This window comes from Homalodisca vitripennis, chromosome X (assembly GCF_021130785.1).
Source record: "Homalodisca vitripennis isolate AUS2020 chromosome X, UT_GWSS_2.1, whole genome shotgun sequence".
Classification (NCBI taxonomy): Eukaryota; Metazoa; Arthropoda; class Insecta; order Hemiptera; family Cicadellidae; genus Homalodisca; species Homalodisca vitripennis.
Genome location: NC_060215.1, coordinates 142,467,656 through 142,484,789, shown reverse-complemented (window position 1 = coordinate 142,484,789; position 17,134 = coordinate 142,467,656). Strand labels below are relative to the sequence as shown.

The 17,134-nt window shown below is 33.6% G+C and overlaps 1 protein-coding gene across 3 annotated transcripts in view; it reads right to left on the bottom strand.

Moving 5' to 3' along the window:
- LOC124369945 (vacuolar protein sorting-associated protein 16 homolog) overlaps positions 1 to 17,134 on the bottom strand; it is a 55,208-nt gene that overhangs the window by 11,882 nt on the left and 26,192 nt on the right. The window contains exons 15-17 of one of the 3 annotated variants that reach the window (XM_046828147.1): positions 13,131 to 13,227; positions 11,375 to 11,478; positions 9,998 to 10,042 (exon numbers count right to left, since the gene is read on the bottom strand). In XM_046828147.1, the coding sequence (XP_046684103.1) occupies positions 9,998 to 10,042; positions 11,375 to 11,478; positions 13,131 to 13,227 (246 nt within the window). Of the gene's footprint in view, positions 1 to 2,712; positions 2,826 to 9,997; positions 10,043 to 11,374; positions 11,479 to 13,130; positions 13,228 to 17,134 lie in introns of all 3 variants that reach the window. The other 2 variants (XM_046828146.1, XM_046828148.1) reach the window with 2 other exon arrangements.

Sequence of the window (17,134 nt, the reverse complement as noted above, 5' to 3'; positions counted from 1 at the left end):
CATTTTTAGTATTGAAAATTTACTGATGTTCAACAATGTAATTTTAACATGGTTCTTGCCACAAAATGTGTTACACTAATTTTTTAGCATTTTTTAAATGTTCAATTAAAATAAAATAAACAATTTATTTTTAAGCTGGTTTCATTAGTACAAATTTACCAGTTTTTATTACAATGAATAAAACTTATGAGTCACTTTCTCTGATTACTTATGAATCTGTACTTGGTGTTTTCCAGTCAGCAGGAAGGTTTAAAGAGACAAAGGTCACTAGCCTATGAGAAACATTATTGTGTTATTAATCATCTGGTCTACAGGTTTCAGTTTGTTGAGCATGGAGCTTTCACTAGACAGGTCTAAGCTTGGGAATTACAAATGGACAAAGGTTCATATCATTCCTGTCGAGTTAATCAGTGTCTCTGAAGCATTGCTGTTCAACAAGTTATCTAATTACAGTAGTTCAGTTTTTATTTGGCATTTTTAATGGAATTGTCTGAAAGAGAACGAATTACTCTGTTGATGATGCGAGGATATGGCGATCGTCAAAGATCTTATCGGGAAGTTTGTAATTTGTTTAATGACACTTTCCCAGAAAGGAAATCCCATAAGTGTTTCAACAATATCAAAAACTATTGAGCGTTTTGAAAATGACAGGGAGTGTACGTAATCGGGCCAAAGTCGGGTAGGATACAATCAGCAACAGATGAAGAACATGCACTAGATGTTTTGCAAACATTTATTGAAGACCCACATACATCGCTCAGAAAAGCTGCACAGCAACATGATATGCACCCTATGTCTGTGAGTAAGATTTTGAAAATTAATAAATACAAAACCATTTAAAGTTCATTTAGTCCAACAGTTAAGTGAGGATGATTACGACAGAAGAGTTGAGTTTTGTGAACTTGTGATGCGCAAATGTGATGACAATAGAGATTTTCTGACCAACATACTATTTTCTGATGAGGCAACTTTTTTCCTAAATGGCAATGTTAACAGGCACAATTGCCGTTACTGGGCTAGTGAAAACCCACATTGGATTACTGAGTCCCATTCACAGCAACCACAAAAACTGAACGTATGGTGTGGAATTTTAGGTAACAAAATTGTTGGACCCTTTTTCATCAATGGAAATTTAAATGCCGAACTTTACTACAATATGCTCCCAAAATGAAATAATCCCCAGCTATTCAAATTGCATCAGGAGAATACTTTGATAATGTATGGTTTCAGCAGGATGGTGCTCCACCCCATTATGGGAGACAGGTAAGAGAGTATTTGGATTTAAGGTTTCCTCATAAATGGATTGGCCGAAGAGGAGAAATCGAATGGCCTCCAAAGATCTCCGGATTTGTCACCAATCGATTATTTCCTATGGGGTCATTTAAAATCCAATGTTTATATAGAAGAAAGCCTCATAATTTGGAAGACCTAAAGAAACAGGATTATAGAGGAGATTGCTTTGATAACTGAAGAAATGTTAGGCAACTCTGTCGAATCATTTTACACAAGATTGGCTCATTGTCAAAACCGTAGAAGGAACACAGTTCGAACAATTGCTTTGACACCAAATGCAGTGTAAAACGTTTGTTGTAAGACTTTTCTAACAGCATACATTATTTTTTTATTTGTAATAAGAAATCAATAACATAAGTATTTCCATAATTTGTACTGTAATAAAAACTGGCAAATTTGTGCTAATAGAACCAGCTTAAAATGAAATTTTTGTTTTTATTTAATTGAACATTTAAAAAAATGCTAAAAAAATTAGTGTAACACATTTTGTGGCAAGAACCATGTTAAAATTACATTGTTGAACATCAGTTAAATTTTCAATACTAAAAATGCTCTATTTTCTGATAGAATAAATTCCTTTGAGATGCGGTTTGTGGCATTCAATTCAGTAAGCTATTACCTTTAAAATTATGTATCACAAGGTATAGGCTTCAACATTAAGAATATTCACGATACCCTCGGCAGGACGTCCCCCGTTGGTGTGACATAACAAAACATTGTTCCAAAAAGTAGATGCCCAATCTCTATCACGATTGTAAGAGGTTTCAAATTTATATTTAAATTATTAAAGGATATATTTGGGTGTTTCCAGACATAATATACACCCTGTATAAATTAAGAGGAAAATATAAAATTTGAGGAATTGTAACTATTTATGTATAATTTGTATTAAAACAATTATAGCAGTGTAAAAATATGATAAAAAAAAATTGTACTTTCATTTTTTATAATTCAAAAATTTCCCCATATTTAAATTAATTAAAAATAACCTTTTAAAAGAAAATTATAATTAAAATCATACTTTTAGCATATGAATTTGTAAATAAACGCAGAATACAAACACAATTGGTTTACAAACACATTGCAGACCACAACAAAGCTAGTGTTTGCGTTATGTAACAATTGCGCAAAAGTGAAAAACTGTTTTTTACAGTTGCGTAGCTGATTACAAGTTAGAAAGACTACAAATCCTAGCGATACAGCCTAGGAACGTCGTAAAACACCAAAATCTCGTATTATACGCAATGCGTGCTACCCCAACGTACATTTAAGGTTCAAACTCAATGTGTTAAATCTCTTGCACAGATCTGTGAACAGGCGGACAAGAAAGCGGTGGAGTGAGACAGACATGGAAGAGTTATGTGTAAGTGGTAGTAGCCATTTCAGAGCAAAGCGAGCAATCGTACAATATAAACAAACCATATCTTGCTGACGCCGCCTGCCCTTGCCTTTACGGGTTAACAAACCAAGTGCTGGTCCCCAGCTCCAGTGGTTTTGGATTAAAAATCGCCGATAATGCTTCTCCAAACAGCCTACATACAAAAAATTGTCCAAATTCAGATGGAAACAATGTAAAGTTAGTCAATTTTACTTAATTTGGACTGTAGTTTTCGTATCTATGAGTAGTAAAGGCAATTTGAACAGTTTGTTGGGAAAAGCTAAAATACACATTTTTGCTGTTTAAGGTATAGAGAGTAAAGTAATCTACTGAAATATTATAAAGAAGTGACACATGCAAAATGTGTTGTAAATATAATGCTGCAAATATGATTAGTGTGTTATTTGTATGTCATAATCGTATGTGCAAAATAGATTTTATAGTTTTTCTCATAAAAACCAGTAGACTGTTTAACTCTGTCAGTGCCAACGTTTTGCTCTGGAGAACCGATTGTTATCACAACAAACTTGCACTGGAAGGGTTAAACAAATCTTCATCACTAAAAGAATTCATGCATTACATTCTCACGAATAATTATGTTTCAGTATGGAACTTCCTATATTTCTAAAAATTTGAAAGAAAACATACTGACTGGGTTTTCTACTTACTTGTTGTTGTTAATATCTTTTAAGTATTTGCAGTGAAGATTAACTTCACTGCAAATACTTTGGTTTTGTAGAACACGCAGTGTAATTTATTAATAAATTACACTGCGTGTTCTACAAAACCTAATTTGAATGTACACATTGCCATTGACATCTTCTGCCACTTGTAAATTCTATATGAACATTGACGTATATTATCCGAATCTGCGTTCATGTAGCGTTTACCATAGTACGATGAATAGAACTTAAGTACGTTACACAAGGAACCACTTCGTTTCTTAACCTTAAGCAGTCAATCATTAAAGCTTTTGATTTTATTTTCATTATTTTTAATTTAGTGGTGCTGTTATTTTCGTCCTGTAATTATAATTTAGTTGTGATGGCAAAGAAACCTTATTTTTCAGTTTCTTTGTAGAAACACCTTTGTGAAAAGTCTATCGTTATGCTCATATGTGCAAGTCAGTAAATCTGTCTGTGAAATGATTACTAGATGACATGAATGGTACTACATTGATACTACACTGATATTACTAAATTTTCATGAAATATATTGTTTTGGTATGACTTATGGAGTCTGATATGCCATGGTACAGAACAGAAAAGTACAGTGTTGTACAATTTCGATTAAACTTACAATAAAAGTTTAAGTTTTACTTGTTTCAATTGTAAATTGTAAAAGAATCTAACGATTTTGATAAATTAATAATCTACATTCAGTTGCAAAAAAGCGATGAAAATAATAATAAATCCTTATAGGTAAAACTTTCAAGTAGTTGTTTAAAAAAAACTGGAAATAATTACAGTTTTAGCTTTTACATTTGGAAAATAATAATTTCTGTAAAAAAAAAACAACTATCACAAATTCTAAAACTAGTGTAAGAGACAAAAAATGTTGTATAACACCTAAATAAGCATAATTAAAGTTTTCAACCTTATATCTGAAACATGTTGATATAGTAAACTTTGATTACATTGATCATATTGATAATGGTCAGTTAGTTTTTACAAAATATAATATCCACATATAATTAATTAACCATCTATACAAGGAACCACCAGAGAGTGCAGTTGGCGGCGACCAATAGAATGGACTGGCCTGCGCGACGTTGCCACACAACTGCCACTGCCGCCCGGCACGGCTGGCGCATTGTGGCTGATAAAAACCGCTGCACTGTCACAACTAACACTGATACTGAACATTTAAAACTTATCAGTATAATTGAAAAACAATATTTAAAATGTGTTGACAGTTTTGCCTATATTATATTTAAATTACTTGTATAGTTTATTAATGTTATTACAAACTAACTATCGATTAAAACAAACAAATCGTCCCGTCAGTTAGTCAGAGTAAAGTACTTGCTTATTTCCATACGATACAACAATCTTTTCAGTGATTTTAAAACGATTACTAAACACACACAAAATTAATATACATGTTGCTTATATTGGACACTGCATGACGTGTTGCTTGATTAAAAATAATTAAAAAAATATAACAATATAACCAATTTTTAAAATTATCGAAGAATTATATTTTTTAAATTATGAAATAATCAAATTTTCTACTAAATAACTTTTTAGGGGCCTACTATTTTAAAATGAAATACGTTAAAAAGCATGATTGACTTAATAATATTCTTACCTTTGCACTTGTATTTATTTATTCGCTCTCAGGCGGCAATATCGTAGCCAAAAACCTCGGAGTCTTCTTCATTTTCACTTTCTACCTCACTGCTACTTTGTGTCAGGAATTGTCTGCTAAGTTTATAATTATTTGTTCTACAACACTTGTGCGGATACATTCCTTTTCAAAATCAGCTTGCTGCAAGGCTTCTGCGTGCTGAACTCTTGATTGCCAGTCTTCTTTAGTCACTTTGTCCAGAGCATCATGAACAAGTTTCTCAACGTCGGTTTATTTTAAATGTCTTATTATTACGTGCTACCTCTCCCTTCACTTGAGCCCATACCATTTCAATGGGATTGTACGGGCAGTGATAAGGAGGGAGCCTGACAACTGTATGTCCAATTTAATTGGCTAATACGTCGAGTTCATAAGTTTTTTTGTTGGGTTTTATATGGGAGAACCCTCATTATAAGTTTCTGGTTTCGTTTCTTTCATACAGTAATTGTATGTTTTTTATGAGACAGCCAATTTTGAATCTCTTCCTTTCTCAACGATGAATTTGGAATTTTCTTGGCGAGTACTGAGTGGTATGGAGCATTGTCCATGACGATGATCGAGCCTTCTTCCAAAATGCATAGCAATTTTTTTAAACCATTTTCTAAACGATTTCAGCGTTCATTTCATCGTGATAGTCCGAACTGGATGATGTCTTAGACCGAAAAACCCACTTACATTCTTGCAAAAACCCATCTTTGCCGAACCGACATGACAAATTATTAATCTTCTACCTTTGCCGAGAGGAACCTTTAGTCCACCAGACTCAGTCGTGTCCTGCCATATTTAATTTCGAGTATGGTTTTCATTAACCCATGTTTCATCGAGGTAATATATGGGCCTACAATCACCAGATTCTCTAAGCTCTTGCATAGTTCTCTCAAAAATTTTAAACAAGCCGCTACAATATAATTTCGTTCCAATAAAAACTTTCTACCATCATTGGTTTTCTTATACCTGAAACCGACATGCCTTAAATAACCTATTTGTTGAAGTTACCGATCCCGTTGTAATCAAGTTTTTGTTTGAGATCCTGCGTGATTCTTTTTGATGTGGGAAATTCCCCTCTGTCGTAGTACGAAAGGACAGTTCGTCTCAAAACATCTTTTTAAAAGTCATCAAAGCCTGTTATTTTTGATTTTCGACTTCTTTGTTTTCCTGGCGTTGAAAACTTAATTTCTGATGATGAAGGTCCATCTTCTTCGGACAGCTTATGATAGCTTCTTTACTTATTTTGTTAACGGTTCTTTCACTTTACACCGCAGGCCTCAGCACACAGTTTACCACTTTGCTTAAAGTTTTAGAGTTTCTCGGAAATTTGTCAACGACAGTTTTTTTGAAAAAAGTTGTAAACGTTGTAAATAATACGTCCGTTCTCCACTACGTAGGGTTTTTCCACTACCGCTCTTACTTCCGGATGGCTGTGCAATTGAACAAACATCATCACACTCCATTTTGTCCAAATAAGGAATCACAATAACAAGTATATTTACAATTTAATGACACTACACAGAAAATAATTGGTACACTTATAATAGCTACCAATAAACAACACTTAAAAACACGAAAACGTTCATCAACAGTAAAATTCAGCACAAAATAATATACTCGTACTGGAATTGAAGAGAATGCAGTATTTTCAATCGCCACTGATTAAGCGACAATAGGCACTGACTGACGGTCAGAGACCGGAAGGGAACTGTGGAAGGGGCTGTTTCTTGGAAACAGTAATGACTCATCCGTCTGGTATTACCACCACTGCTGGCTGGTGCGGCTTTTGTTTACAGGTATTTCACCCGTTTCCCTCCACATTTTCACTCGTCTGACATCATCTATTATGTACTGTGTTCAAATTTCATTGGATGTTATAGAAAATCGTTACTTTAGAATTTTATAAGAAAGTGCATTCATATTATAAAAAATACTTGTGCTGTATGATTTTTAAACTATGGCCAGTTTAAATATTTAAATCACTCACGTGTGAAAACAATTTTACATAACACAGATTCAAGACTATTAATAGCCAGGTAGGAAAAATGCTTTCAAATGGTTATAAATTTATAAGAACTGAAGTGCGTAACAAAACCGTTGCGGCAACAATTCCCACCGTTATGTACTGAAAAAGTATATTTATGGAAAAGAACATATATTTCAAGATGTATTTGATAACTTTCTTACCAAATTGAAAATCCATTTAACATAACATGATTATACTATGCAAACATGTAATGCCTTATTATATATCAGTGATAATGGCATTATCTAACTGTTACGGAAAATTAACGTTTTTGCAGTATTTTTATGTTTTCTTTTTAATTTGTATTTCGGCTAAAGATTTTAATCCTACGATCTTCGTATATGAGTAATATAATACAATAATTTATTTCAATCCATTTAACTCAACATGGAAATAAGCTACAGAGATGTACTTTTTTTTTTTAAATGACCGTAAAATTACATTTTTGTAATACGTAGTTAATTAATTCAAGACAGCTCTAACATTTATTTCGAGCGTAACGGTTTAAGTATTTTTAAGAACGCTGGACTCGCGCGACTTGTGGTTACAGCGGGGAACAAGTTTTTGGCAACGTCGCTCAGTTTCTCGTTGGCCGCTCGAAGGTCACGGGCAAAATAGGCTCCTCCCTCAACTGCACTCTCTTGTGGTTTTTTCTATAACTGTCATATGACAATGAGAGAAGTTGTCTATAGACAGCAGCAGAAAGAGCATGGTATGGATGGCAAACGAAAGTTCCCGTTTTTAATGATTTCCTTAGTCAAACTGAATAATAAGGGAAGTTATGGAAAGTGTTATCAAATATCCTACAAATTTTTTGCTATGAATGAAATAGTTACAAAGAGTCTGTGAACTGAAAGTTGTAAATTTTACGTTATGCAGTAAGTTTACTCGCAACGATCACATAAAACTAAAAAATTACTCAAATAAACGTGATTTATACAACAACAAATTACTAAAATGATATCAATATTATTAATACACTTCGAACTTCCATAAATGCCACAAAACCAAATGTATACATTAGGTCCGACACAGGATGAAAGGAATGAGAATAACTGATTTCAGACTTTGTTTACAATGTCATTAGTTTTTTTGGGCAACGTATGACTACTGATTTCGATAGTTAAACCCCGAGCTATAGAACAATATCAGTTATAGTAGTCCGATTTTCAAGGTCCGATATATGGCGTCCAAGGCAAGTTCTCACGTACCAGGCACGGCAAAACACATTCTCAAGCCCTTAGAGTGTGCATCTAGGTACAGGCAGAATTGTATAATGACCTCTTCTTAGGGCATAAGACATCGAGTTAATACTGAAATTATTTGTTATGGCTATGTTTATTGTTATTTTAATTGTAAAACTATTTACTCATATATCCATGTTACAATTTTTTTTTAATATAAGTAGACTTATTATGTGCATATTATATCAGTAGCCATGGTTGAGATATTTAAAATGTAAATAAGATTTTGATTGGTTTTATTTTAGGTTTTGCTGTATGAATAAATATAGACAAATAAGTCTCAAAAACTGAATTTGGTCAGAAAGTGTCAACTTCCGTCTGTTTAGATTAATTTTCGATCTAAGGTATTTTCAATTGCCATAACTGAGTTTGACTTGTGCCCCGATCAAGAAAATATATACAAAAAAAAAACAACTTAGATTAAAAGCGTCTACTTTCGGCTCTTTTAATTTACTTTCTATCTAAAATTTTGTAAATGCCAAGGTGATAGTTTGCTTTTTTGCCCCGATAAAGCAAGTTATAATTTACATACGACTGAAAAGATACTCGGATCCAAAAGCGATACGAGCGATTAAACTCACTTCTTCTCTAATTTATTTACGGTTCCACAGTTGAGTTTATTTTGTTGCACTGACCAAGAAAATAAACACATATGTAGGTTTTGGAATTCAACTTAGATTTAAAAGTATTAATATGCGGCCTGCGATGTTTCTGGTGCTATAACTAATATTGATTTTTACCCCGATGAAGAAAATATGTGCATACTTTAATAAATGACTACTTTAGTCTAAATTCTTCTACTTCCGTCGCTTGTATTCTGCTTCTGATATAAGGGGTAGAGTGTGCCATCCCTTTGCTTTTTCTTTAACTACAGTAAAATTGATAAGGGAGACAACCAGTGTTGATAAACTTATGTGCAAAAAATTGACAGCTTTGTTCATTCAGGTGGGTTTTAGAACACAGGTTTTTTTTCAATATGTTAGATGGTTTATTCGTCACTGGTGCAATCTAAAATAAAAATTATATAGTAACTTTGTCTTTGCAATCTGCTGGAAACATACAACAACTGTTAAGGGTCAGTTAACTTTGGATTACATGTTGTAAATATTATTATTATTTCAAAGAATTATTATATATTCTGAGAAACTTTTCCAATGTTTCTCACCTTTTAAACTTTCCTTGGACTTCTACAAATATTTCAAAACCAAAGTTAGCCAAATCAGTCCAGCCGTTCTAAACATATAACGCTCCACTCAAATAATCTAAAATTGCAAAATAATAATCGTATTGAACAAATAACATATTGCTGTTATTGAATTTGAAATTTTTGATATTTGCACAACCCTAATTGAAATAAAACATGATGTTCACTTGCTGTGATTGAGACTTATCAGCACATTCTATCCAATCCTGCAGCTCCTGATGTTCAAACATATACCACAGGTACCAACTTGTTCGCCAAAGAGCAAGTTTTGCTCAGAGAGAAATAATATTGAAAGCTAAGTACGCCAGTTTAATGATTCTATGGGAAAGCTAAATAAAATTGTAGAACAATTCGAGCGCACGTGACTGCTTTGCAAAAGAGTGAAGCACACTTAGACAATACTAGCGAATCTGTACTGAAGCACTCAGCTTTGGCGGCCATTGCAAATTAAAGCTTGTGAGGACAAGTGTAAGAGACAGAATAAGCTTTGAGTAAATGTTAAAATGTTCACTCACCAATCTAAAATTCCCAAGTCAGATCCTTGGCTTAAAATGCGATTCCTGATAAGAATGGAACATTGTTTTTGAAGTAAAATATTTTAAACAATAATTTTATACAATGATGACATGAGCTGCATTCATACTGAAGGGTAAAAAATATTTTTAATAAATTACTTCGTGTTTATTTGTAGTGTATAAGAGCTGAAGTGAAACACAGAATAAAATTTATTCACGATGAGACTACCAGTACAAGTAGTATAAATTTGAGGAAATGAAATCAAATAAATTTACTAATGATACACTTATGTTGTATTTTGCTACACTACTATGACCACTTGAAGTAAGGGGACTATCAAGTGAACTCTTTGATAGTCTTTGATAACTTTGCTGGTCAAAATCATTAAATTTTAGTGCTATCAGATAAGAATCATTGATAATCTAATATGTTACTAATGAAAAAAGACGAAACACAAGTATAACTTTGTGTTTCGTCTTTTTTCATTAACAACATTAGCCCATTTGGTATTTTGTAATGAAAACGTGTATACAATATAAAAGTAAATAATATTTATGTACCTAAGTGTTTTTTCCATCTAATTCAAACTATCATATCAAGAAATCTTTATTGTCTTTGTGCACTTATGACAATGCAATGGACAACGTCACTTTTTTATTATAATTAAGTGGCCTACTCCTATCACACCTTTAAAATCCCATAAAACAAGTGTAATGATTAGACATTTATAAAATTAGGTAAAAGTAAATTTTATACAGACATGGTAAATGTAAATAACGCCACAATTTGCTCATTAAAAAAATGGAGGTTAGAGTATTTAATTTAAATAAGAAACATGTTAAGAGCAAAACAAGGGTTGGACATTCACAACTCAATGTACTACTTAAGAAAAGGAACAGAAAAGTAACAAAATGTTTAAGCTAAAATTGAATTTATCTATTTAAAAATCTCTCTACTTTCAAAAACTTATCTGACGTAGGCTAAATGAAATAATAGTACAATATTATACATTTAAAAGTGGAATCTTAAAGCTACAAACTACGGTTCCTTTGTTGTACCTATTCATGCCAAAGTGTATGGCGAAATATTCCACCATTCTCAGCAATCAGTAGATTCTGTGTTAGCCATTCTAAAGTTCAGTGCCTAACGTTGTTGTACAGAAAACAATGTAGGGATGTCACAATCAGAACAAATAAAGCAATTTGAAAACATGTCAATTAAAAATAAAGTTATTTACAGTTGAAAGAAGGGGTTTAAAATCGTCTCTTTTCAAATTTTTAAAAGTTAGCTAGCTGTCAGAGAGCTATGGGAGGGAAATCCCAAAATTATCTCAGTTTCTTCATATACAAAGATTTATTCCAGTAGTGACAACTTACCCGAGTTTACTGATGTACTTCTCCTTCAGCTCCTCCCGTACCTTCGGCATGTACTTGAGGGCCTCAGACTGTCTATTGTGCTTCAGGCAGACATCAACGAAAGGCTGAAACCCACCTCGTTGACAATATTTTCAAACGTTACATTGAACAAATTTAAAAAATAACACTAATATCGATGAACTAAGAAATACAATAAAAGATTTGTATGTATCATCTATATACACCCTTACAACTTTGCAAAAATGTCAGCTTATGTAATAAAAAATAATATATACCGATAGAACAATTAGTCCTCAGAATGACGTTTCTGTTGTCTTCATTTTTTAATTTACAGTGTGGCGCACATGTCAGTTTCCCCAGAAGAGAAATTTAAAGGCGTTATAGATTAATTGAATAAAACACTTTTAGGCAAGAAAACTAATTCATTATATAAAATTACTTACATATTACCATACAATGTTAAAGCAGTTCTTTGAAATGTTACCTTGATTTTGTACACACTTCATACAATGACATAGCAGAATCACAAATGTTTAGCAATACAGGTTTATCGTTATTAACAAGTTCAAATGCATTTCTAATTAGGTTACTGAGTTTGTCAAGATTTTGCGGTTTTGAAGCATTACACAGTCTCCTTTACAATACCCCACAGTGAAAAATCACATAGGGTCAGGTCTGGTGAGCATGCAGGCCAATTGATTGTACCACGGTGTCCAATCCATTCATTAAATGTGTTATTTAAAATATCTTGAACTTGGATACTGAAATGTGCAGGTGCACCATCTTGTTGCCAGATGAGCGAATGAATATTGAAAACAGGATTGTTTCTGAGCTCGACAACTACTACTTCTTGCAGCAACCGTAAGTAACTTTTTGAGTCAACATTTCCTTGAAGAAAATAAGGACCAATCAGTGCAGTATTCAAAATACCTCCCCATACCATAACACCAGGCACATTGAGCTTGGATTACGTTATGAGGATTTACATCCGACCAGTACATGCAGTTATGCTGATTAACGCGTCCATTTAGTTTGAAACATGCCTCATCATACCACAAAATTGATAGCAAGAAAATTGGATCAGCCTCTGAGCGGATAATTATAGTCTCACAGAATTCCAATCGCCTATCAGAATCATCCTTGTGAAGCGCTTGAGGTAAAGATGGACAGTATGGCTTAAATTTTAATTGCTTTAACATTCTTGGCACGCTTCTTCTTGATATTTCTAGTTCAGCAGATGCCTTACAGGTCGATTTACCAGGACTGGCTACAAAACTTCAGCAACTGTCTGCAGGTTTCCTTCGTTGCAAATTGATCGTGGACGACCACATTTCGGGGCATTTAAAAAGCTTCCTGTGTTTTCAAATTTCTTATTTAACTTCCGCATATACTGTTGAGTGGGTATCATGACACCTGGATATTTACCACTAAATTCTTCAATTATTATAGCAGTATTTTTATTATGCTTCCACCACAACTGACGGATGTAAACTCGTTGTTGGGTTGTAAACATTTTAAAAACACACACAAACAAATAACAGATGCACAGAGCATCACTTTACACTAGCCACTGGAACAGACAACAATGAACTTACTCCGTGTTGCTGCCAACTTAACATTGTTACCGACCTATTGAAACAAAATATCCCAATTTGTGGGGAAACTGACATATGGGCCACTCTGTACATTACTTGACATAGCATCACAAACAACTATATTACATTTTTATGATTCAATACAGTTTAGAAAAACTCACCTCGTATCCAATAGGAGATTTCTTGCTTTTAGAAAAGGTTTCGAGATCACCAAATTTACCCTGCTCAGCCAAGCTCTCTATCCTCAACCACCAGTACCTATTATTGGACATCACATTACATTATTACAGAATATTCAAGTTGTTCTCACTTACCAATTATCAATTGCCAGATTTTTATTAACAAAAATCATTTTAAAGAGTTGACATAGCAATACAGGATTTCCACAAAAGAACTCCAGAGTTTAGAGATTAAACATTTTCATAAAATCAGAAACTTAATTTACTGTGTTATATATCACTTTAAAGGTAATACAATCAAGAATTTTTACAATTCAGTAACACATCCATTTTACACATCCTCGCTTTGATCTGAGTTGAAGCCAGGGCTTTTTGCTCAAATTCTTCTATAAAGATATTGATGAAAATGGGTGATAGAGGACATCCCATCTTTTCACTAGTCCTTTTTTCGTATTTTCTTTTTCTTTATGTTCTTTAATTCTCACATTTAGTGGTCTTGCTGCCTCGCCTCTATATTCCCTATTATAAGAACATGTTATACTGTTCACACAGTTTTTTGAGTCCGGTGTGCCATTTTTTAGTTTGGTTATTACGAGACTTTCTCTAAGAGTGTTTTGTGTTCTATAACCGGTTCTAATATTATATTTTCTGCCCACTCTTCTAATTATCTCCAATAATCACGGCACATAAGGAATCAACATGTAAATACATTTTTCTTTGTTTATATTCTCTGACTCTTGGATTTTCCTATTGATTCTTTAGCACTTATTTATAACAGACTGAGATTATCAGTTTTTTAACCAAGGAGTCCCGATATGACTCACTTTAGTTTGCGTGTGAGTGGAACACTAGATACTCGGTTCGGCAACAGGTGGTTTGGAAGGGACGAGCCTACTCCTTGGCCTCCAAGGAGTCCAGATGTGACTCATTTACACTTTTTATTCTGGGGACATGTAAAGAACCTCATATATGCAGAGAAGATTAGAAACGTGAATTATCTCTAACCGCCACCCCAGACATGCTGGCCAGGACACGGGAATAGCTAGAATATGTGCCGTGGTACTAACAGGGCTCACATTAAAATTTACTGAATTATAAATAAATCTTGGTTATATTACCTTTACAATTAGGAATAACACATTAAATTAAGTTTCTGATTTTATTAAAATATTTTAACTCAAAACCTTGGAGTTCTTTTGTGGAAACCCTGTATACTGGATCTCCCAACCAGCCTTTTAAATTTGAAGTAACTCAATGTAATATACAAAAATTATGGAACAATTACAAACTACTAAATAAAGTAACTGCTACGTAATGGATAAGAAAATAACTGTGAACTCAACAGATTCACAACAATGATTCTCTATTCACACATTTTGTTATACAGGGTGTCAATTAAGTCTGGAACCTCTGTTTTAATTTTTAAATCACGATATAAAAAAATACCAAAGTTCACATGTGCTTACTGGTGATAGTAACGCATACATATGCCCAATTACCGACCGGATAATCCCTTTGGGGGACGGTCCACAAGGAGTCAGACAAAATTCTTAAATAGCAGCATAGGTCAAGTTTGGTATCAAATTAAAGGTCTTACTTAGCAGAGTACAATGCCGCAAACTGGACTTCAAAAGGTGGATTCATTCAGTAGTTATAGCTATTTGAATTTTAAAACAGTTGAACAATGTAAATTATTAAGTATTACAAGTAAACACCAATTTTTAAGTACCTGTGATTTTTAAGTACCTGTGATCAAAGTAAGTGTTCAAAATGTTCCCCTCCCATCGTCTGGCAATGTCCTAGGCTGTTGTAAAAGCCATTCACTGCATTTTGAAAGTAGTCACGAGGAATATCTTGAGCTTCTTGGACTATGAGATTTGTTAGGTGCGCCAAATCTCGAGGCTTAGTATGATAAACTTTATCTTTGAGGTATCCCCAAAGAAAAAAATCCAGCGGAGAAAAATCAGGGGAACGAGCAGGCCACTCTACTGCACCATGTCTTCCAATCCATCTGTGAAGGAATATTGTATCCAAGTATTCTCTAACAAGGAGAGCAAAGTGTGGTGGCGCGCCATCTTGTTGGAAATAAATTCTTTGAAATTGTCGACTAAGAGCAGATTGTAGTGCAGGAATTATCTCATTTCGGAGCATTGCTAGATACGAGTCACCATTTAAATTACCATTGATCAATAATGGGCCCATAATTTGATTTCCTATAATACCTGCCTAAACGTTAAGTTTCTGTGGATGCTGTGTATGACTCAATCTGCCACTTTCACATTCTAACAGTAGTTGTGTTATTGGTAATAATTATTGATTCCTGGCTTCGATTACTACATTGTCAAATGATGGGAGGGGAACATTTTGAACACTTACTTTGTTCACGGGTACTTAAAAATTGGTGTTTACTTGTAATACTTAATAATTTACATTGTTCAATTGTTTTAAAATTCAAATAGCTATAACTACTGAATGAATCCACTTTTTGATGTCCGGTTTGCGGCATTGTACTCTGCTAAGTAAGACCTTTAATTTGATACCAAACTTGACCTATGCTGCTATTTAAGAATTTTGTCTGACTCCTTGTGGACCATCCCCCAAAGGGATTATCCGGTCGGTAATTGGGCAGATGTGTGCGTTACTATCACCAGTAAGCATGTGTGAACTTTGGTATTTCTTTCTATTGTGGTTCAAAAATTAAAAAAGAGGTTCAAGACTTAATTGACACCCTGTAGATAAATGTTTTGTATATAGAGTACAAATATTATATTTTTTCACTATCCTTTTGGAGAAGTACAATAAGTTTCAGAGTTATTTAAAGTACAATTTTTTAAACTAAAATTGCATGTAGACTATAATGTTATTGATATGTACATAATTTTTATATCTTTCATAACTGTCTAAACAAACCATTTTTTTCTAAAAAAAACTTTTTTATAGCGAGGGCTGTCCATTAAGTATTGATATTCAATGATTACTCTTTATCTACAGCACCTACTGTTTTCAGATTCAGCATGTACCAATCAATCAATTAATCAAAGCACCTTCCTGCTTATGCCAAGAGTAGCTACAACCAGTGTTCAGTGCGTGTTTCTCAAGCCTTCTCACATTTTTTTCCAATAAAAATGAAAGACTGTATGTGAAGACCATTCAAATGATCAGCCTTTCTGGAGAAAGCCATGTACCCGACTTCCATGAATTTATGGTTCAACGTTTTAAAAATGGCTGCAATTCGACTGTACGTGATTCACGTTCTGGTCAGTCCACATCAACTTGAAACCCCAAAAACATTGAACATTTGCGGTTAGCAATCTAAATGGGTAATCATTTAACAGTGTGCGAGTTGGAGGAAGATTTGGACATAACAAACACAATTGTCTCAAAATTGCTCACCAAAGATCAAAAGCAGCATAAGTAAGCTTGTTTGAAACCATGACCTCCGACCTCAACTCCCTGGATTTTTCTGAAATTGAAATCCCTACTCAAAAGAACCAGATTTCAAACAGTTGAATAGTTAAAACTGAATGCAACAGCTGAGCAAATGACGATCCTGAAGGTGGATTTTGCAACTTGCTTCTCTAAGTTGCTTGATCTTATATAATTGGGGGATCGCTTGAACAAATATATATATATATATATATATATATATATATATATATATATATATATATTTATTAATGTTATTTTTATACTCTTGTAAACTTATAACTTTTTAGCTAGTGACTTGTGAATCCAACTAAAGGCTTAGTACACAAACATGACACAGGTTGTGTGAAGGCTAACATACTATAAAAAAACACTACTTTCCCCATAACTTATTCATTACCTGCTTATCAATCCTAATTAAGGGTTTGTCCACAAACATGACACAGATTGTGTGAATGCTATGCAACTATCACAAACTATGCATTTTCCTCATAACTTGTTCACTACCTGCATGCCAATCCTACTTAAGGGTTTGTCCACAGAATGTGTGGATGTTATCC